We start from the raw sequence: 23,482 nt of genomic DNA on the forward strand, positions 1-23,482 counted from the left end.
TACGTTTAAATGGGTAATTGGATAAGATGGGTAAAGCAGAGAACCAGGAGATGCTGGCTCATGTTCATTCAGTCATATGAGTCACCAAAACAGGTTAGCTTTCATACGGGTGTATGCAGTCCTCTTCTAACCTTCGGGTGCAGTATGACTAGTCCGTGTTAATATGTGTATGGTGGCTGTCTTGACTGCTCATTTCCTTGGCCTCTCCAGGTGTTTGACGTGAACGCCTCCTCCCAGCACAGTGGTCGCCACGTCCTGACTCAACTGAAGGAGGCCATGCAATCTCACCTGGGGGAGATCCAGGGAAGCACCACCTTCAAACATCTCATCTTAGTAGCTACAACACCTCAACTAAATCTGACACAGTAGCTGGTAAGCACACCCCGCTACAGAAAATTACTTTATTGCAGTCTAAGCATAACCATCTACTGAAAATCACTTAAAGTGACAGAACTATTTTGTAAATTTTGTCCAATGGAGAATGTGGGTTAAATCTATTTTGTACTCTCCTCACACAGATAAGAGGCCTCTCCCAGAAAGGTTCTCATCCTCTAGGAAGGGGCCTCCGCTCCCTCGTAGCTCCCACCATAAGAGAGATGCAGTGCAGCCTCCTTGATGCTGGCTAATGTCTTCAAGAAGAAGCGTAAACCAGAGATCACAAACTTAAGACGGCGCTTTGTTATCTACAAAACAGGACAAGCAGCTACCGAACAGTTAAGAAAAACAAGAAACACCTTGTGAGCTTAGTTAACCACACATAGGCATGTGTGGATCTTAGGAGGCTGGTGGGAGGAGCCATAGGAGCACGGGTTCATTGTAATAGCTGGAATGGAATTAATGCAACAGGGCCGACCGTGTGGTTTCCATATGTTTGATACCGGTCCATTTATTCCATCAATTACAAAGAGCCCGTCCTCTTATAGCTCATCCCACTAGCCTCGTCTGGTGTGGCTACGATTAGTCTTTTTGTTTAATCGTTATTATTTCCTACAGGTTTTTTTGTCTCAAGACCGTAACTGTGAAGAAGGCAGATATTATTAACCCTACGTTGGTCAGTCAACTGTCACCAGACATTGAAGAGCCACCAACCGGTAGCCGGAGTAAAAGGATGTCCACATCACTCATTCTATTTGAAGAGGTAAACCACACAGCAGTCAGTAGTTTTATTTCGGTTGTTTAGCAGTTCCAGGTTGCAGACTAGACATTTTAATTAAGTGACCAAGCTGCACCTGCTCTCCGGCAGGTTGATGTCATATTCGATGATGTGGGATTCTTCACAGCAATCAAGACCTTCATGACGACTACCAAGAGACCCGTGATACTGACCACTAGTGGTGTGTGTGTGTATATACTGAAAAATATGAGTTCAATCTGTATTGAAAATGATGTGAAGTTGAATCATAACACGAAAACTGTCTTCAGATCCTTCCTTCAAGGCCTAAGTTTGGTGGCGACTTTGAAGCGATCCTTTTTAAAACAACCTTCAGTAGTGAGTCGAGCATCTTGGCACCATTGTATCCCCTCACCTAATGTGCATGGTATGGTATGAAGCTGCTACTCCATTTAGTTTCTGGGTGGGTGAAAATGCTTCTCCCCGCCATCCTCTGTGACGTGGGCTGCACTTCGAGCATGCTGGGGCTCCTGAACTCTGGCCCCAGCCATGACCTGCAGACCACTCTAAAGGCACGTCACCTCAGAGGCCCTGTGAACATGAACTAGATGAACATCCAATGCTTTTATTCAGGTAACAACATTGAATGACTGTCTGACTGTCTTTCTGTGATTCCTCAGTGCCAGTCCTGGGCTAGACCAGACACCATCAAGCTGATGGAGATCCTTACTGAGAGGTGTAGCTTTACTCTACTCAAACCTGGAGCTCCTTCTTCCCCTACCAATCAGGACCCAGCCCAGTCCTTTCTTCACCCCAAAGAAAGTGACTCGCTCTAGGCTTCAGAGTGAGCCAACACCCCCTGACATCCACCACCCTCAGGTCCCATTGATCCTGGATCAGACCAGTTAAGGTGTCCTCGGGCTCCAGGCAGAGGAGAAAAATGTCTGGCAACATCTGATTCCAGATCAGCTCACATGTTAGTAAAGCCTTAGAGCCTCACTGTCTCTGAGGGCTCATCCAAGTGTATCAAATATTACTGAGACTGTTGATGACAAACTGAGAAGGCGGCAGATGGCTTGGTGTACCACTGCTTAGATGCAATAACTTACTTTATGGACCTCATGTCCTTCATTGATACCTCTCTACCGAGTGAGTCTCCACATAAGGCTGGCCCATGCAGACCAGGGGTGGAGGTTAAGGACGGACTGCTAGATGAGAGGGGATGGGGGCTGTCGGTGGTGGGGTGAGAGGACATTGGAAATCCAGGCTGCAGTAGAGGGCCTGGGCTTCCAGAGGTGCCTGGCCAGGGTGTCTGAGGGATGGGCTGGATCCCAGAGGCTGGAGGGTGATAGAGAACCTCCCCATCGCCCCACCCAGACGGGGTTTCAACGTCAGTCAGACCACTTCCTGTGATTCTAGGTGACTGCAGTTTCCTGAGTTATTTTTTCACTGTCAGAAATACATTGGTGTCTCAGTCCTCTAAATTACCATACATGCTTATGTGAAGTTAGCACACACGTTTGTAATACTGTTAGTCAGAAATGAGCACCATTGCAAACAAAACCTTCTGGTGGTATCTGAACAGCAGTTTGTCTTCCAGTGTGGTTGAAAGGAGATATGACATCATCAGAACTGTCCTCTCAAACTGAGCCTTATGCACCTTGGGAAACAAGCAAGCTGTTGCCGTGGACTACCTCCCTGTCCTCCGCACCATGTGCCAATCAGAGAGAACTCAGGAGCAGGGCCAAGGCAGGTAAGTCAATACACTGCATGAAAGCACCGTATTAATTTCTACTAAGGGAAAACGGTTATAATTAAAGAGATTGCTCAGATGACTTAAGACAGATGTTGTAGTATGTAGTACTTTCTCCTAGGTTGCTGCATTACCTCAGCAGTATTCACCTGGGCCTCCTTAACACCACTGTGACTCCTTGCAGATAAATGGTCATTGTCATGGGACATCAAGTCAGCAAGTTCTTGCTCTACACCGCATGACAGGGAGGTTAATGCCATCATCACCCTATGTTAATGACTTGTGATTTAGTGAATGTAGCCCATATGGGTGTTCATGATAGTTTGCTGTACATTCATTCATGCTTATTACATTGAGTAAGGAGTTTCTACTGTATGCATTCAATGTATAAATGAAATATAAAATCCTGTTTTTATATTTATGCATAAAAAAAATAACATGCAATAGTTACAATCTGGTTCAGTGAGTTAGTGTTTAAAACCAGAGGTATTTCAGGCTTTGAAAGGCATTAAACATTTGTCCATAAAGGTACAGATGCAGGTGGTCGCATGTGACAAATCATATCCCTGTACACATTCAAGCCTGTTCTGCTTTACTATCGGCCCTGACGGAACATTTCTATTCATGGGAAAGTGAAGAACATGACGTGTTGTGTCTGAGGAGAGGCTTAAGTTCAGCTGCTGGGGCCTGAACTGACACCTCAAGTGCAATACCATCTGAGTCTAGAGGTAAAGTGTTGTAGTATCCATTTAAATACAAGCTAGTGTCAGTTTCCATCAAGCCTCCAATATGCAGGTCTCAGGTTAGCTCTTTGTGACCGTCGACCCCACCAGGTCACACATACTGTACACGGTCAACCAGTTTCAGTCCCTGGTGGAAATTGCAGCTGTATTATTAACTCCATTCACTGAGCAGCTCGTAAAACGCCACAGCCTGCAACATGGCGTTACACAGCTCATCCCCCCGACGCCACCCACCCACCTGGAAGGAGTTCCTGTATTTCACCAACAGGTTGTGATGGAATGTCACCCTCGGAATCGTCTGAGTCACTGACTCCATCATCCGTTGCCCCGCTAGTGCGCGACTCGCCCACCATGAGGCTAAAATGGCGGCGGTGCGCATCATGTTGAGCACCCTGGTTCGAGCAGTGATGTCAGGCGGGGCTCCAGCAGGGTGAACAGCATAGCCTCCACTGTACGCATGTGAGCCATTACTGGGTACAGGACAGTGTTCTGAAGTCTTTTCCACAACGAAGAAGTCAGCCGTGGGGAGGTGGGATACCACACTGGAAATCTGGTGATGTTATGGCACATAATGAGATGTGATTCAGTACAGGAGTTAGGATATTACAGAGTCAATGATTATGTGCTAAGCTAAAACCTAGCCCTGAGACATGGCTGTAGACGGACACCATAGGAGACTGCACAGTTATGTCTCAGTGCTAACCTACGTACCCAAATGCAAGAATACCTCGGTCGGAAACATTCAACTTATATCATCCAAGTAGGCAGAAGCCATGTAGGTTCCCTTCAGGAAGTTGTGGCAATCCTCATGTTTCCACTCCAACACATTCATGCCATGATCCACATGCACCCAGGCTATTTTATTCACTCCACACACAATGGACACTATGGAATTTGCTTCCTGAAAGAAAGGTGGATTAATGCACATGTATTAACACTGACGTATTTATGTGGTGAAATGACAGCGGGGACTGACCCTGTGGGCTGCCCAACTGTGCCATCAACATCCAGACCTCAAGGCCATCCGTCTAGCTAAATCATCTTACCTCTAGCCAGGTCCTTTCCACCTCTGGTCTGATGAACTTGGCTAGCTGGATCTTTACTTTTCTCCTTCTCCGGAGGGTTGAGGATGGAGTTGAAGACAATGACAGCACTTTTGTGTTTCAGAAGCGGCACATTTGTGACGCTTTCGAGATTTTCCAAAGGTCCATTTCTAGTCCTGTATTCCACAATGTTGACAGACTTGCGTCCACGAAGGAGCTTGACGGCGGCGAGCTCCGTCTCTGCCGCACTGTTGAGGAGCTGCAGAATGACATCTCGCTGAGGTGTAGCGTCCAGCGACTTATCATCGCAAGGAGTAGTAGATGGAGAGAAGGTGTCATTATGGGTTTCAACGCCTGCGACTGGGATCCGACTCCTCCAGTAACACGTGCAGTTGAGATATCGGAATTCTAGTTTGGTGAGTGAGCCCTGGGGTTGGTAGAATAAGCCATACTGCCCTGCAAGAATAGAGGGGAACATACAATCGGGGGCGGGTATAATTAGTGATACGTTCCAACAGGAATCTGTTCCAAAAACGTCGTAAAGTACAAGGTTGTATACAAAGTATCATGATCAATTCCCCTCTTTAACTAGCTGCCGAATAGGCATCAACTCACATGAATTAATTAAATAGCCACTCCCTCCCTACCTGGTATCAACCTTGTACGCGTTGTTTTTTCGGCAACCTTGTTTTTGGAACAGATTCCTGTTGGAAAGTTCCACAAATTATACCCACCCGCTAACAAATAGCACCTGAAAAAAATGTAATTAAGAAGTTACGAGAAACTTCGCGGCTTGAATAAAACATTTGTGCATACCTCTCCGGGCGATTAAAGACATACATCGCCTTGGAACCCACATTGTAATCGTAGTTTAACAGGTAATGCATTCAAACTTTTGCCCTTTAGTTGTTCGCCAATCTCACGCCGATACAGAAACAAGGATCATGCATACTTGGTTCCGAGGGACTTTATGTTCCCCCTCCTCTCCAGGTTCTTGAAGCTGCATTTAACATCTCACTGACTTTCATCTCAAGTGCAAACTTCGTCAAAGATGTCTTCGTTTTTATTAAGATATTTTATTTATTTATATTTCAATATGAATTAACTTTGGTGACATTATCAATACATTATATATTATCTCGATATAATTGTTGTGTGGAGTATATACCATACAATCTATTACAGTTGTTTTTCTTAGATATTACTATTCTACCAGGCCTACATGTCCGCTTATAAATTATGCGCAAAATATGGTAACGCCTTTTTCACTTCCCCTACTCATTGTTATTTGAATAGTGAGTGTTTGTGTGGAGAACAATAAACGGCATGTTGCTATGCCAGTGAGAAAGGGAAACGTCGGCCTATGAGCGCGGTCAAGTGCAACAACAACGAGAAAAATGTCCTGACACCTGTTATAGAACTAATACATTTGAAGTGAATGAAAAGGCATGGACCTAAGTAAAATAAACAATTCGTTTGTTGGGACTTGATTGACGCAGAAGAATAGCCGATTTAATTATGGCAAGTCCGGAGAGAAATAAGAAGATTCTGCTTGAAATGGTGAAACAGCCCAGCAACGACCATTGTGCCGACTGTGGGGCCCCTGGTGAGTTATTTTTTAATAAAATACATGTTAAACCATGATTGATAGCCTCTAACATTTGACATGTTTGGGTTACCATTGTGGCTAGGATTTGGTACAGATAGGAACTGTAAAACAAAAGTTTAAAGTAGTAAAATATTGACGGACCCCCAAACAGAAGCTACGTCTTCTATGTGACTATTTCATATGAATGATCAACTATTTCAGTGTGGTTGTCTATTGTTCATAGAATGTGGTGCATGAGCAAAAACCTAAGCCATGTAAGACAAGTGAGTTATAGTTGCTTTTATTTCACTGGATTTCACTGCTGATTATGTATTTACCATGACTGTGATGTGGTTGTCTCACCTAGCTATCTTAAGATGAATGCACTAACTGTAAGTCACTCTAAATGACTAAAAAGTCCAATGATCACAACCATGGCATTTTTTTAAAGAAGTTATTTTGGGGGAAGTTATAGTTAATTCAGACAATGATTACAATGGTTCCTCCTTTCCAGTAACTCTCTACAACTCATGAGCCAACCTTAGAAAAAACAACCAATCAAGGCATGACATACTACAAAGTCCAATATCCAAACTATAGTAATGTGGTTCAAAGGTATACAGGCTGCAAACATTTCCAGTGTCTGGTGGATTGATACAGTATCATATTACTGCTATTCACAGAGCCAGACTGGGCCTCATACAAACTTGGTGTGTTTGTATGTGTGAACTGTTCGGGGACACATCGGGACTTGCCTGCCATCAGCCGGATAAAGTCCATACGTTTGGATTTCTGGGATGATTCCTTAGTAGAGGTACAGTTTAACACGTGACAATAGCCCATTTAGTGTACCAATAACCTTTACACCTTGAAGGATGCACTCTCAAGCTCACACAATAATAGTCACCATCACCTTTGATGTTGTCATGTTATAACATGCTTATTATGTTATTATTATGTTATAACGTTCCTATTATGTTTCTAATTGTAGTTTATGAAGACAAGGGGTAACGCTGCAGCCAATGCATTCTATGAGAAGTGTGTTCCGCCCTTCTACTACCGGCCACAGGAGAAGGACTGTGTGTGAGTGGGACTATATCAATGTCTTCGTTCGCTCACTCAATTCAAGGAAGTGTAAATTGTGATGACTTGACAGTTGTTCATTCAGTGGAAGGATGCAGTATTATTTCAAGAGAAGAGGAAGAAATATATTGGTGTCGATTAGCCTACAATTGATTGAGTTGGCAAATACTGCAGGGTTTGTGGTCGAAGTTGAGTCATATATTGAACACAAAGTTTGTATTTTTAATATATTCGTTTTTGTATTTAAATATAACCTTTTGGTTTCCTGACAGTGTTCTTAAAGATCAGTGGATACGTGCTAAGTATGAGAGGAGAGAATTCACAGGAGAGAGTAGCTCCCTTCAGCAAGGTTATAGTTCAGGTAAGTGCTAAATGTTGGCAAGTCTCCATGGATAAGTCAATTTATTTTATTCAAATTGTCAAGGAACACAAGACATTTCCATACATCTCTGTCTACAGAGCAAGGCATAGAAACAAACATACCAACATACTGCGTATGAAGAGAGAAGGGATACTAACTAAATCAATGTTTTGTATTGGTTGGATCCCATTCAGGACTTTACGAAGGAATTCTATGGAAGAAAGGCAAGGACAACAAGCAGTTCCTGAAAAGGAGATTCCTGCTCTCTGAAACAGACTTCACCTTGAGATACTTCACCAAGGAGGATGTAAGTTGGTTGAAATGCAGAAAACATTTAAGTTGAATGCATTCAGTTGTACAACTGACTAGGTATCCCCCTTTCCCTTTAAGTAGCTTCTCTCCATCTTCTTGGATCAGATAATCCAGCTAACAAAATGTCGTCCTGGGGACGTTCCCAGAAGGCTTTGGAAAAGTCACAGGGAACATCCCCTGTTACTTAAAACAATGGGACTCCCAACATCTTTCTCAGGTCATTACCAATCCCATGAGGTATGATCCCAGAAAAGGCTTCTCTCCTTGATGTTATCCTCACAAATAATCCTGATTGGTATCAGTCTGGTGTTTTTCTGTAGTGACCTTAGTGATCACTGTATTCTGAATTGGCTGCTCAGTTAAATGACCTGTACTGATTTGTCATAGACGCTGGCTGAAAAACTTTAATGAGAAACCTTCCTTCATAACTATGATTACTCAGCTACACATGCCTCTCCCTAATGTCAATATGCCTTGTCTATTGCTGTTTTGGTTAGTGATTATTGTCTTATTTCACTGTAGAGCCTCCAGCCCTGCTCAATATGCCTTAGCTAGCCATTTTGCTCCCCCCCCCCCCCCCCCCCCCACACACACACATGCAGTCACCTCACCTGGCTTAAATGGTGCCTCTAGAGAGAACACCTCTCTCATCGTCACTCAATGCCTAGGTTTACCTCCACTGTACTCACATCCTACCATACCTTTGTCTGTACATTATGCCTTGAATCTATTCTTCCCCGCCCAGGAATTTGCTCCTTTTACTCTCTGTTCTGAACGCACTAGACGACCAGTTCTTATAGCCTTTAGCCGTACCTTTATCCTACTCCTCCTCTGTTCCTCTGGTGATGTAGAGGTTAACCCAGGCCCTGCAGCCCCCAGCATCACTCCCATTCACCAGGCACTCTCATTTGTTGACTTCTGTAACTGTAAAAGCCTTGGTTTCATGCATGTTAACATTAGAAGCCTAAGTTTGTTTTATTCACTGCTTCAGCACACATCCTGTGGCGTTCTGCATTAGCATCGAGTAGCCCCCGCAATATGCAACTTTTCAGGGAAGACAGGAACCAGTATGTATACTCAGTCAGTTAGGAAAGCTAAGGCTAGCCTTTTCAAACACAAATTTGCATCCTGTAGCACTAATTCCAAAAAGTTTTGGGACACTGTAAAGTCCATGGAGAATAAGAGCACCACCTCCAGCTGCCCACTGCACTGAGGATAGGAAACACTGTCACCACTGATAAATCTACGATAATTGACCATTTCTATAAGCATTTTTGTTTTCCACCTGGCTACCCCTACCCCAGCCAACACCTCAGCACCCCGTGCAGCAACTTGCCCAAGCCCCCGCTTCTCCTTCACCCAAATCCAGACAGCTGATGTTCTGAAAGAGCTGCAAAATCTGGATCAGCTGGGCTAGACAATCCAGACCCTCTCTTTCAAAAATTATCTGCCGAAATTGTTGCAACCCTTATTAGTAGCCTATTCAACCTCTCTTTCGTATTGTCTGAGATCCCCAAAGATTGGAAAGCTGCCGCAGTCATCCCCCTCTTCAAAGGGGGAGACACTCTAGACCCAAACTGTTATAGACTTATATCTATCCTGCCCTGCCTTTGTAAAATCTTCGAAAGCCAAGTTAACAAACAGATCACCAACCATTTCGAATCCCACCATACCCCATTCTTGTGGGTCGGCCTAGGTGTATTGGTGTCTCTGAGGGGTCTTTGGTCTGGTTCGCTAACTACCTCTTTCAAAGAGTGCAATATGTAAAGCCAGAACATCTGCTGTTTCAGCCCACCTGTCACCCCAATGCTCGATCCCAGGCCCCTCTTCTCAATTTACATCAACAACATACCTCAGGCAATAGGCTCTTATCCACTTACAGTGCATTCGGAAAGTATTCAGACCCCTATACTTTTTCCACATTTTGTTACTTTACAGCCATATCCTAAAATGGATTCAATTGTTCCCCCCCTCATCAAACTACACACAATAACTCATAATGACAAAGCAAACAATTATGTGTATATATTTTTTTCAAATCTATAAAAAAAACTTTTAAAAAACTGGAGTACCACATTTACATAAGTAATCAGACCCTTTACTCAGTACTTTGTTGAAGCACCTTTGGCAGCGACCTGTATTTGGGGAGTTTCTCCCATTCTTCTCTGCAGAGCCATTCACACTCTGTCAGATTGGTTTCATCAGACCAGAGAATCTTGTTTGTCATGGTCTGAGAGTCCTTTAGGTGCCTTTTGGCAAACTCCAAGTGGGCTATCATGTGCCTTTTACTGAGGAGTGGCTTCTGTCTGGCCACTCAAGTCCTGATTGGTGGAGTGCTGCAGAGATGGTTGTCCTTCTGGAAGGTTCTCCCATCTCCACAGAGGAACTCTGGAGCTCTGTCAGAGTGACCACCGGGTTCTTGGTCACCTCCCTGACCAAGGCCCTTCTCCCCAATTGCTCAGTTTGGCCGGGCGGCCAGCTCTAGGAAGAGTCTTGGTGATAGATTTGCAAAAATGTCTAAAAACCTGTTTTTGCTTTGTCATTATGGAGTATTGTGTGTAGATTGATGATGCATTTTTTTATTTAATCAATTATAGAATAAGGCTGAAATGTAACAAAGTGTAGAAAAAGGGAACTGGTCTGAATACTTTTCGAATGCACTGCATCCACTTATATGCAGGTGATACAGTCTTACACGGAACCCAAACCGTCTGCGCGTCTGCTCCATCGTGCATAAATTTATTTTGTCCCCCTACACCAAACGGAATCACGACACGCAGGTTAAAATGTCTAAACAAACCCTGAGCCAATTCCATTCATTTGGGATCAGGTCGAAAAGCATTAAACATTGATTGCAATTTAGCTAGTTAGCTTGCACTTGCTAGCTAATTTGTCCTATTTAGCTAGCTTGCTGTTGCTAGCTAATTTGTCCTGGGATATAAACATTGAGTTGTTATTTTACCTGAAATGCACAAGGTCCTCTACTCCGACAATTAATCCACACATAAAACTGTCAACCGAATCATTTATAGTCTTCTCCTCCTTCCAGGCGTTTTCATCTTTGAACTTATATGGTGATTGGCATCTAAACATTCATAGTATTACTACACCGACTGGCAACTCAGTTCATCTTTCAATCACCCACGTGGGTATAACCAATGAGGAGATGGCACGTGGGTACCTGCTTCTATAAACCAATGAGGAGATGGGAGAGGCAGGACCTCCACCTCAATCTGCATCAGTAAATAGAAAGGAGTTCTATTTTAGCCCTTGGCAACGCAGACGCTCGTTGACTCGTTGACGGGCGTGACCAGTGTGGGTGCAATAATTGAATAACATAGATTTCTAAATGTATTTTGCAACGACGTGACGCCAGCGGTCAGCTTATTATACTCAGTTGGCTCCTCCCCAGATGTTGTGTGTCATGCCCTGCAACAAAGCTTAGTGTCCAGCAGTCTTTCTCTGCCCTTAACCTTGTTCTGAACACATCCAAAACAAAGGTTATGTGGTTCGGTAGGAAGAGTGTCTTACTGACACTGGTGGCTGCTTTGCGTGTTAACAAAAAAATTATCTCTACCATTTCGCCCTTTGTGCTGTTGTCTGTGTCTAACAATGTTTGTGCCATGTTTTGTGCTGTTACCATGTTGTGTTGCTACCATGTTGTGCTGTTGCCATGCTGTGTTGCTACCATGTTGTTGTCATGCTATGTTTTTGTCATGCTGCGTTGCTGCCGTGTTGTTGTTTTAGGTCTCTTTATGTAGTGTTGTGGTGTCTCATTTGTCGTGATTCGTTTTGTCAATTTTTTAATCTTTTTTTTATCCCAGGCCCCATCGCCGCAAGAGGCCTTTCTCTCTTGCTAGGCCGTCATTGTAAATAAGAATTTGATGTTAATTGACTTACCTGGTTAAATAAATGTTAAATATAAAATACCTGAGAAGGGATCATTATAATGCTGCCTGTTGTGTATTATTGACCCTAGTCCAAGAAGCCCAAAGCAGTCATCTCTATGAAGGACCTCAATGCTGTGTTCCAGCCGGAAAAGATAGGCCACGCCCACGGGCTGCAAATCTCCTACCTGGAGGAAGAACGGACCAGAAACCTGTTTGTTTACCATGACAACAGCCAGGTAATAACCTATGACAAAACTCAATTGAAACGTTGTCATGAAGACTCTGGGTCAAATTTCTCTCTCCTACTTCTAGGAAATTGTGTCCTGTTTCAATGCGATTCGGGCCACCCGGTTTGCTTACCTCAAGAAAGTCAACCCTAATGCCAGGGACAGTGACGTGAGTTCAATGTCTTGTGACATATCATGTCAATTACGGCGATACATGTGACGTCATCCTTTCAAGGACTCCCTCTGTACAGATCTGTCTCCTTTCTATGTTTTTGCTTGTGCAGCTCGTACCTTTGATAACCAGAAGTAGCATTAAAGAAGGCTACATGGAGAAAACCGGCCCAACGGTTAGTAATCCAGCAAATTCATTGAACATAGCGAAGCTTTAAAAGTGATATACAGTGCCTTGCGAAAGTATTCAAGGGGGCCCCCTTGAACTTTGCGACCTTTTGCCACATTTCAGGCTTCAAACATAAAGATATAAAAATGTTTTTTTGTGAAGAATCAACAACAAGTGGGACACAATCATGAAGTGGAACGACATTTATTGGATATTTCAAACTTTTTTAACAAATCAAAAACAGAAAAATTGGGCGTGCAAAATTATTCAGCCCCTTTACTTTCAGTGCAGCAAACTCTCTCCAGAAGTTCAGTGAGGATCTCTGAATGATCCACAATGTTGACCTAAATGACTAATGATGATAAATACAATCCACCTGTGTGTAATCAAGTCTCCGTATAAATGCACCTGCACTGTGATAGTCTCAGAGGTCCGTTAAAAGTGCAGAGAGCATCATGAAGAACAAGGAACACACCAGGCAGGTCCGAGATACTGTTGTGAAGAAGTTTAAAGCCGGATTTGGATACAAAAAGATTTCCCAAGCTTTAAACATCCCAAGGAGCACTGTGCAAGCGATAATATTGAAATGGAAGGAGTATCAGACCACTGCAAATCTACCAAGACCTGGCCGTCCCTCTAAAATTTCAGCTCATACAAGGAGAAGACTGATCAGAGATGCAGCCAAGAGCCCCATGATCACTCTGGATGAACTGCAGAGATCTACAGCTGAGGTGGGAGACTCTGTCCATAGGACAACAATCAGTTATATGTATATTATATATTGTATATTGCACAAATCTGGCCTTTATGGAAGAGTGGCAAGAAGAAAGCCATTTCTTAAAGATATCCATAAAAAGTGTCGTTTAAAGTTTGCCACAAGCCACCTTGGAGACACAACAAACATGTGGAAGAAGGTGCTCTGGTTAGATGAAACCAAAATTGAACTTTTTGGCAACAATGCAAAACGTTATGTTTGGCGTAAAAGCAACACAGCTCATCACCCTGAACACACCATCCCCACTGTCAAACATGGTGGTGGCAGCATCATGGTTTAGGCCTGCTTTTCTTCAGCAGGGACAGGGAAGATGGTTAAAATTGATGGGAAGATGGATGGAGCCAAATACAGGACCATTCTGGAAGAAGACCTGAGACTGGGACGGAGATGTGTCTTCCAACAAGACAATGATCCAAAACATAAAGCAAAATCTACAATGGAATGGTTCAAAAATAAACATATCCAGGTGTTAGAATGGCTAAGTCAAAGTCCAGACCTGAATCCAATCCAGAATCTGTGGAAAGAACTGAAAACTGCTGTTCACAAATGCTCTCCATCCAACCTCACTGAGCTCGAGCTGTTTTGCAAGGAGGAATGGGAAAACATTTCAGTCTCTCGATGTGCAAAACTGATAGAGACATACCCCAAACGGCTTACAGCTGTAATCGCAGCAAAAGGTGGCGCTACAGAGTATTAACTTAAGGGGGCTGAATAATTTTGCACGCCCAATTTTTCTGTTTTTGATTTGTTAAAGTTTGAAATATCCAATAAATGTCGTTCCACTTCATGATTGTGTCCCACTTGTTGTTGATTCTTCACAAAAAAATACAGTTTTATATCTTTATGTTTGAAGCCTGAAATGTGGCAAAAGGTCGCAAAGTTCAAGGGGGCCGAATACTTTCGCAAGGCACTGTACGCCGAGAGCATCAGAAACTCAACCTGTGTGATGCTCAGCCAGGGCTGATTCTGTGCCTTCTGTGTCTGTTCTTAGCAATGGGAGCCATTCAAGAAGAGATGGTTCATCTTAAACTTAACGGACAGAAAGCTGTCCTACTTCAAATCTTCACTGGTAATGACAAAAGAGAATATGCTTAAGACATTTGTATTTGTGGAGAAGAATGTTGCAAAGTGTGTGTGTGTGTCTGGCAGTCTCTATTTGTGTATTGCTGTGTGTCCGGCCATAGGATGCCTTGGAATTGGGAGCTGTCTTCATCGGCACAGAGGGCCATGGCTACTCTGTGAGGGAGGGCCAGCCTAAGGGGAGCCGCAGTGGCAGGTGGAGGTTCGGGGTCACCTTGGAGACGCCAGACAGGCAGTTTGTCTTCCTGTGTGACCAGGAGCAGGACCAGAGGGAGTGGATAGAAGCCTTCAAACTAGTAATCTCCCAGCCTATGCTACCGCAGCACTACAACAGTATGAAGACCATTCACTGTTCACCATGTTTACAATATACCAGCAGCATGAGACTTACGATTATTGTAAAAGTGGTCAATGACAGAAAATTATACCTTTTGAGTAGCTGAAATAAGTTTATTTTTTATTATTGAACATTTGTCTTTATTTGTTATTTCAGCTGAGGCAAACATGAGAAGGATGAAAAAATGAATGGTGTAAAAACCCGAGGGAAGGAAAACACGATTTACAGGAAGAAATGGCAATGTGTGAGGCTGGCTGCCTGTTTCAGAGAGCCTACCAGTGGCAGGGTGGAGGCTTCTCACAAGAGATGATCAGGGAACTCTTCAATGGAGTCATGTTTATCGGAAAGGAGAGGCTAAATGAACTCAGGCTAAGGAGGCTAAACGAACTGAAGAGCTGCCAATGTGGACCAGCACTGGTAACCATTGCAAATCACCATTATCCAGGGCACCTTGCAAACCAATGACAGGACTGCATATTATGAGATGGGAACTGATGGCATTGTCAGGGATATTGGGAATGTAATATATACTTTCTATGAACTAATGTGTATATACACTGAATGTATGAAACATTAAGGACACCTGCTCTTTCCATGACATAGACTGACCAGGTGAAAGCTATGATCCCTTATTGATGTCACTTGTTAAATCCACTTCAATCAGTGTCGATGAAGGGGAGGAGACAAGTTAAATAAGGATTTGTCAGCCAATGGAGACATGGATTGTGTATGTGTGCCACTCAGACGGTGAATGGGTAAGACAATTGAAGACTATTGAAGTGCCTTTGAGCAGGATATGGTAGTAGGTGCCAGGCGCACCGGTTTGTGTCAAGAACTGCAACGCTGCTGGGTTTTTCATGCTCAATAGTTTTACGTGTGTGTCAAGAATGGTCCACCACCCAAAGGACATCCAGCCAACTTAACACAACTGTGGGAAGCATTGGAGTCAACATGGGCCATATTGGGCCTGCATCCCTGACACCTTGTAGAGGCCAAGACCTGATGAATTGAGACTGTTCTGAGAGGTGTTCCTAATATTTTGTACAGTCATTGTAAATAGAAAGCGAGAGAGTGCGATACAATACTTTAATGGAGCTACTAGAGTTCGTTTTTTGTTATTTTATAATACAGTGTTTTATTATCTTTGTGTTGATTGCAGCCTACTGTTATTTAAATTATTTTGCATGTCCTGTCTGTCATTGTTACATATGCCAATAGCACACACCAGGAAAAGTGAGTTAAACATTATTTATGTCCATATAGAGTACCCCTTGTGGTTCAAGAGGCAAAATATTCTTTAAGTTGTTGTTATACCTGTGACACTGTGATAACTACAGTAGCCATTACTTTCTTTACGACAATGTATACATGTACAAAGAGGCTGTTGTGGAAATTCTTACACAGGGACACTCAAAGTCAGTCTTAATATGAGTCATTGTTTATTGTCAGCGTGCTGGAGAGGTTCCAACCAACTCAATGCACCATAGTACACATGTCAATCAGGAGCTCTGCTTGGGCAGTCCCAGCGGTTATCTTATATACGGCTATACACACATAACATAATTCATTAATCATTACCGTTTCATTCATGTGACAGACCAATACCTCACGAGATACTGTTCTCAAAATAAGGTCTGGGCATACTGCCAAATTGCAGCTACCGATAGTGAGGATTTGTTCAGTCAGCCACTTGTATGAACACAGAAATTGGTTTATAGAACAGCACATGAATAGAACACAGAAATGACTTATAAAAAAAGCACTAACATTAAAATTGCCATTACAAAGGCAGTCCCCACCTTTGCCAGGATGTTAAGGATGTTGCTCTGGGTGGCCATTCCACAAGAGCAACAGAACAGCCACCAACTCCCTGAGACAAATCAAATGCTCCTTTCGACCTGCATCCTGTGGTGCCTCACAGAGACTGGAGAACAGCCAGCAACACTGCCCCCACACCACTCTCCACCACTTCTCTCCCAGTTCCCGGCCCAGCCTCTGCATACAGGGACTAATGGGACGACTGCCAAATGCTCCGTTTGTTCAGCTCACGCTGTTGCCTGGGGCCTTGGCAAAGTCTCAGCTCACTCAACAAATAGCTGCAGATGACCAATGAAAATGGCCTGTTAGCTCTTATGGGACGAGGCTGATTACGCCCTCGAACTTTAAATCTCGTAGGGGGCTTGGGCTAATGCGCCTAAATGTGCGAAATATGATTTAAAAAATGGACACACTTGACATTTGAGTACAAGACTAGTGACATTCTGGTTCTCTCTGAAACATGGTAACATGGTTCTGTCTCTGATAAAGACATTGAAGTAAATTATTATAATGTATTTTGATGTGAAAGATTACAAAAGGGGGAGTGGCCATATATGTCAAATATAACTCAAGGTGTCATAAGAAAAAATGTTCCCCCCTCCCCAACATAAAAAATATTTTCACTTGACCCACCCCTTTTACTGTAAGATACATTTAACACCCTCCCCCCTCATAGTATGAACAAAAAATAATGTTTATGACCACAAGTAACAATAACTGTAGTGACCCTGTGTTCATAAATGTTGATATTTGCCCCTTCAGAATACTTTTGTAGTACAGTTGATGCCATGCAGAGCTACTAGGACTGACCCCATTTTGGTCAACTGAGATTTCTCTGGGTTGAGAGGTCTCAAATATACAGCACCAGTCAAAAGTTTGGACACACCTACTCATTCAAGGGTTTTCCTTTTATTTTTTAACGTTTTTTTTAACATTGTAGAATCATTGTGAAGATATCATAGCCACCCTTTGCCTTGATGACAGCTTTGCACATTCTTGGCATTCTCTCAACTAGCTTCACCTGAGTTCCCACATATGCTGAGCACTTGTTGGCTGCTTTTCCTTCATGCTGCGGTCCAACTCATCCCAAACCATCTCAATTGGGTTGAGGTCAAAAACATCCTGTGGCGGACTGCAATAGCATCGAATAGTCCCCGCGATATGCAACTGTTCAAGGAAGTCAGGATCCAATACACAAGTCAGTCAGGAAAGCAAAGGCTAGCTTTTTCAAACAGAAATTTGCATCCTGTAGCTCTAACTCCAAAACGTTTTGGGACACTGTAAAGTCCATGGAGAACAAGAGAACACCTCCTCCCAGCTACCCACTGCACTGAGGCTAGGTAACAAGGTCACCACCGAAAAAATCCATGATAATCGAACATTTCAAGAAGCATTTCTCTACAGCTGGCCATGCTTTCCTCCTGGCTACCCCGGCCAACAGCTCCCCCCTCCCCCCTGCAGCTACTTGCCCGAGCCTCCCCAGCTTCTCCTTCACCCAAATCCAGATAGCAGATGTTCTGAAAGGGCTGCAAAACCTGGACCCATATAAATCAGCTGGGCTAGACAATCTGGACCCTCTCTTTCTAAAACTATCCGCTGCCATTTTTGCAACCCCTATTACCAGTCTGTTCAACCTCTCTTTCGTATCGTCCGAGATCCCTAAAGATTGGAAAGCTGCCGCGGTCATCCCCGTCTTCAAAGGGGGTGACACTCTAGACCCAAACTGTTATAGACCTATATCCATCCTGCCCTGCCTCTCCAAATTCTTTCAAAGCCAAGTTAATAAACAGATCACTGACCATTTCGAATCCCACCGTACCTTCTCCGCTGTGCAATCCGGTTTCCGAGCTGGTCACGGGTGCACCTCAGCCACGCTCAAGGTACTAATGATATCATAACCGCCATCGATAAAAGACAGTACTGTGCAGCCATCTTCAAGGCTTTTGACTCTCAATCACCGTATTCTTATCGGCAGACTCAATAGCCTTGGTTTCTCAAATGACTGCCTCGCCTGGTTCGCCAACTACTTTGCATACAGTTCAGTGTGTCAAATCGGAGGGCCTGTTGTCCAGACCTCTATGGGGGTACCATAGGGTTCAATTCTCAGACCGACTTTTTTCTCTGTATATATCAATGATGTCGCTCTTGCTGCTGGTGATTCCTTGATCCACCTCTACGCAGACGACATCATTCTGTATACATCTGGCCCTTATTTGGACGCTGTGTTAACTAACCTCCAAACGAGCTTCAATGCCATACAACACTCCTTCCGTGGCCTCCAACTGCTCTTAAACGCTAGTAAAACCAACGCTTGTTTATTCCATGTGTAACTCTGTGTTGTTGTTTGTGTCGCACTGCTTTGCTAGCTTACCTGGTTAAATAAAGGTGAAATTAAAAGGTTGGGTGATTGTGGAGGCCAGGTCATCTGACGCAGCACTCAATTCGACCATGAAGGCCTGATTCACTCAGTCTCCTCTGAACAGTTGATGTTGAGATGTGTCTGTTACTTGAACTCTGTGAAGCATTTATTTGGGCTGCAATCTGAGGTGCAGTTATTATAAGTTATAATAACTTATCCTCTCCCGCAGAGGTAACTCTGGGTCTTCCTTTCCTGTGGCAGTCCTCATGAAAGCCAGTTTCATCAAAGTGCTTGATAGTTTTTGCGACTGCCTCAGTTCAAAGTTCTTGAATTTTTCCAGATTGACTGACCTTCTTGTTTTAAAGTAATGATGAACTGTCGTTTCTCTTTGCTTATATGAGCTGTTCTTGCCATAATATGGACTTGGTCTTTTACCAAATAGGGCTATCAAGTGTATACCCACCCTACCTTGTCACAAAACAACTGATTGACTCAAATGCATTGAGAAGGAAAGAAATTCCACAAATTAAATTTTAACAAGGCACAACTGTTAATTGAAATGCATTTCAGGTGACTACCTCATGAAGCTGGCTGAGAGAATGCCAAGACTGTGCAAAGCTGTCATCAAGGCAAATGGTGGCTACTTCAAAGAATCTCACATATAACATATATTTGGATTTGTTTAACACTTTTTGGTTAATACATGATTTCCGTATGTGTTATTTTATAGTTTTGATGTCTTCAATATTATTCGACACTGTATAAAATAGTGAAAATAAAGAAAAACCCTTGAATGAGTAGGTGTCCAAACATTTGACTGGTACTGTATTTTTCTTTTCATGGTACACAAGACACCCATGTGATTCGCGCGTGTCTCAGTGGACTAATCCATTTCTGAGGCTACGGGATGGGACAGTCCATCACTCTAAATTCCCTGTCTTAGGTCAGTTAGGATCACCACTTTATTTTAAGAATGTGAAATGTCAGAATAATAGTAGAGAGAATGATTTCTTTCAGGTTTGATTTCTTTCATCACATTCCCAGTGGGTCAGAAGTTACACTCAATTAGTATTTGGTAGCATTGCATTTAAATTGTTAACTTGGGTCAAATGTTTCGGGTAGCCTTCCACAATAAGTTGGGTGAATTTTGGCCCATTCCTCCTGACAGAGCTGGTGTGACTGAATCAGGTTTGTAGGCCTCCTTGCTCGCACACACCTTTCAGTTCTGCCCACACATTTTCTATGGGATTGAGGTCAGGGCTTTGTGATGGCCACTCCAGTACCTTGACTTTGTTGTCCTTAAGCTATTTTGCCACAACTTTGGAAGTATGCTCGGGGTCATTGTCCATTTGGAAGACCCATTTGCGACCAAGCTTTAACTTCCTGACAGATGTCTTGAGATTGTTGGTCCCATATATATACCCCTTAATTTTCCTTCCTTGTGATGCCATCTATTTTGTGAAGTGCACCAGTCCCTCCTGCAGCAAAGGACCCCCACAACATGATGCTCCCCGTGCTTCACGGTTGGGAGGCATTTCTTTGGCTTGCAAGTCTCCCCCTCCCCCTAAACATAACGATGGTCATTATGGCTAAACAGTTCTATTTTTGTTTCATCAGACCAGAGGAAATTTCTCCAAAAAGTATGATGTTTGTCCCCATGTGCAGTTTTATGGCGGTTTCGGAGCAGTGGCTTCTTCCTTGCCGAGCTGCCTTTCAGGTTATGTCGTGTGGCGTACAGCAAGTCAGCCACCAGGGGGAGACTTGTCGAGGCCTGGTGACAGACGGTGTATTATTCACGAGGGGATGGCTCCATCTGCTGGATGTGCCATGTCTCGACGGGTTCTCTGGTCAGGACTAATTGGCGCTGATTGGGAGTTGGTGAGTAATCAAGGGCTGATTGCTCAAAATTGATTTAAAAAATATATATATATTTTACCAGGCAAGTCAGTTAAGAACAAATTCTTATTTTCAATGACGGCCTAGGAACAGTGGGTTAACTGCCTGTTTAGGGGTAGAACGACAGATTTGTACATTGTCAGCTCGGGGGTTTGAACTTCCGGTTACTAGTCCAACGCTCTAACCACTAGGCTACCCTGCCAGAAGGGCAGAACAATGGTGCAAGTTGGGTTGTAAAATTCCTGGAACTTTTAATATATTCCGTGTTTTTGCTGATATCCCAGTGGGAGGATTATTGTTAAATGAAATGAATTATGGAGGACATCCAGGTGGTTGAGAGCCTCACTGCTGACGTCACCCACAACGATGCTTCTGTTTCTCATCTCCTTTCTTCATCCTTCTTCACACTCCAACCCCCCCATCCCAACCTGACCTGCCCCCACCCCGAACCAATCTATTTTGGTTTTCAGTAAACTTTTTGTTGTATTTCATTTGAATGTGTTTTGAATCTCCATTGTAACCACAATATAATTATGTCTAATGAGGGTCACTTTCATAGTCACTTTACAGATATGGAATTATCATCAAATGTCATAGAATGCAACCACAAATGCGGGGGTTTAGCAGTTCAACTTCAGTACTCGCCAATAAATCACTGATTGACTTTCAACTCAGAAGTGAGACAACCAAGGCAACGAAGCCAGCAGGGGGGCAACTGTGACATTGACATCATGGAAAATGTACAATGATGGCAATATTGTGAAGGGGAAAGTGAACACCACTCTGATTATCTTAAAGGTCCAATGTAAAACCACTCTGATTATCTTAAAGGTCCAATGTAAAACCACTCTGATTATCTTAAAGGTCCAATGTAAAACCACTCTGATTATCTTAAAGGTCCAATGTAAAACCACTCTGATTATCTTAAAGGTCCAATGTAAGACCACTCTGATTATCTTAAAGGTCCAATGTAAAACCACTCTGATTATCTTAAAGGTCCAATGTAAAACCACTCTGATTATCTTAAAGGTCCAATGTAAAACCACTCTGATTATCTTAAAGGTCCAATGTAAGACCACTCTGATTATCTTAAAGGTCCAATGTAAAACCACTCTGATTATCTTAAAGGTCCAATGTAAGACCACTCTGATTATCTTAAAGGTCCAATGTAAAACCACTCTGATTATCTTAAAGGTCCAATGTAAGACCACTCTGATTATCTTAAAGGTCCAATGTAAGACCACTCTGATTATCTTAAAGGTCCAATGTAAAACCACTCTGATTATCTTAAAGGTCCAATGTAAGACCACTCTGATTATCTTAAAGGTCCAATGTAAAACCACTCTGATTATCTTAAAGGTCCAATGTAAAACCACTCTGATTATCTTAAAGGTCCAATGTAAGACCACTCTGATTATCTTAAAGGTGCAATGTAAGACCACTCTGATTATCTTAAAGGTCCAATGTAAGACCACTCTGATTATCTTAAAGGTCCAATGTAAAACCACTCTGATTATCTTAAAGGTCCAATGTAAAACCACTCTGATTATCTTAAAGGTCCAATGTAAAACCACTCTGATTATCTTAAAGGTCCAATGTAAGACCACTCTGATTATCTTAAAGGTCCAATGTAAAACCACTCTGATTATCTTAAAGGTCCAATGTAAGACCACTCTGATTATCTTAAAGGTCCAATGTAAAACCACTCTGATTATCTTAAAGGTCCAATGTAAGACCACTCTGATTATCTTAAAGGTCCAATGTAAGACCACTCTGATTATCTTAAAGGTCCAATGTAAAACCACTCTGATTATCTTAAAGGTCCAATGTAAGACCACTCTGATTATCTTAAAGGTCCAATGTAAAACCACTCTGATTATCTTAAAGGTCCAATGTAAAACCACTCTGATTATCTTAAAGGTCCAATGTAAGACCACTCTGATTATCTTAAAGGTGCAATGTAAGACCACTCTGATTATCTTAAAGGTCCAATGTAAGACCACTCTGATTATCTTAAAGGTCCAATGTAAAACCACTCTGATTATCTTAAAGGTCCAATGTAAGACCACTCTGATTATCTTAAAGGTCCAATGTAAGACCACTCTGATTATCTTAAAGGTCCAATGTAAAACCACTCTGATTATCTTAAAGGTCCAATGTAAGACCACTCTGATTATCTTAAAGGTCCAATGTAAAACCACTCTGATTATCTTAAAGGTCCAATGTAAAACCACTCTGATTATCTTAAAGGTCCAATGTAAGACCACTCTGATTATCTTAAAGGTGCAATGTAAGACCACTCTGATTATCTTAAAGGTCCAATGTAAGACCACTCTGATTATCTTAAAGGTCCAATGTAAAACCACTCTGATTATCTTAAAGGTCCAATGTAAAACCACTCTGATTATCTTAAAGGTCCAATGTAAAACCACTCTGATTATCTTAAAGGTCCAATGTAAGACCACTCTGATTATCTTAAAGGTCCAATGTAAAACCACTCTGATTATCTTAAAGGTCCAATGTAAGACCACTCGGATTATCTTAAAGGTCCAATGTAAGACCACTCTGATTATCTTAAAGGTCCAATGTAAAACCACTCTGATTATCTTAAAGGTCCAATGTAAGACCACTCTGATTATCTTAAAGGTCCAATGTAAGACCACTCTGATTATCTTAAAGGTCCAATGTAAAACCACTCTGATTATCTTAAAGGTCCAATGTAAGACCACTCTGATTATCTTAAAGGTCCAATGTAAAACCACTCTG

General features: G+C 42.7%; 1 protein-coding gene and 1 pseudogene across 1 annotated transcript; one reads left to right on the forward strand and one right to left on the reverse strand.

The window, feature by feature from the left end:
• Positions 1 to 1,148: 1,148 nt before the first annotated feature.
• Positions 1,149 to 5,649, reverse strand: LOC109865298 (transcription elongation factor, mitochondrial-like; annotated as a pseudogene).
• Positions 5,650 to 5,829: 180 nt separating this feature from the next.
• On the forward strand, positions 5,830 to 17,093 carry LOC109865299 (arf-GAP with dual PH domain-containing protein 2-like). Its single transcript, XM_020453401.2, has 11 exons — positions 5,830 to 6,256; positions 6,922 to 7,052; positions 7,230 to 7,321; positions 7,594 to 7,682; positions 7,877 to 7,989; positions 11,974 to 12,120; positions 12,197 to 12,280; positions 12,396 to 12,458; positions 14,218 to 14,295; positions 14,411 to 14,639; positions 14,800 to 17,093. The coding sequence occupies exons 1-11, from the start codon at positions 6,169 to 6,171 to the stop codon at positions 14,829 to 14,831; spliced, it is 1,146 nt and encodes a 381-aa protein (XP_020308990.2). The 5' UTR covers positions 5,830 to 6,168; the 3' UTR covers positions 14,832 to 17,093.
• The last annotated feature ends 6,389 nt before the right edge of the window (positions 17,094 to 23,482 follow it).

This window comes from Oncorhynchus kisutch, linkage group LG20 (genome assembly GCF_002021735.2).
Source record: "Oncorhynchus kisutch isolate 150728-3 linkage group LG20, Okis_V2, whole genome shotgun sequence".
In the NCBI taxonomy this organism is placed as follows: domain Eukaryota; kingdom Metazoa; phylum Chordata; class Actinopteri; order Salmoniformes; family Salmonidae; genus Oncorhynchus; species Oncorhynchus kisutch.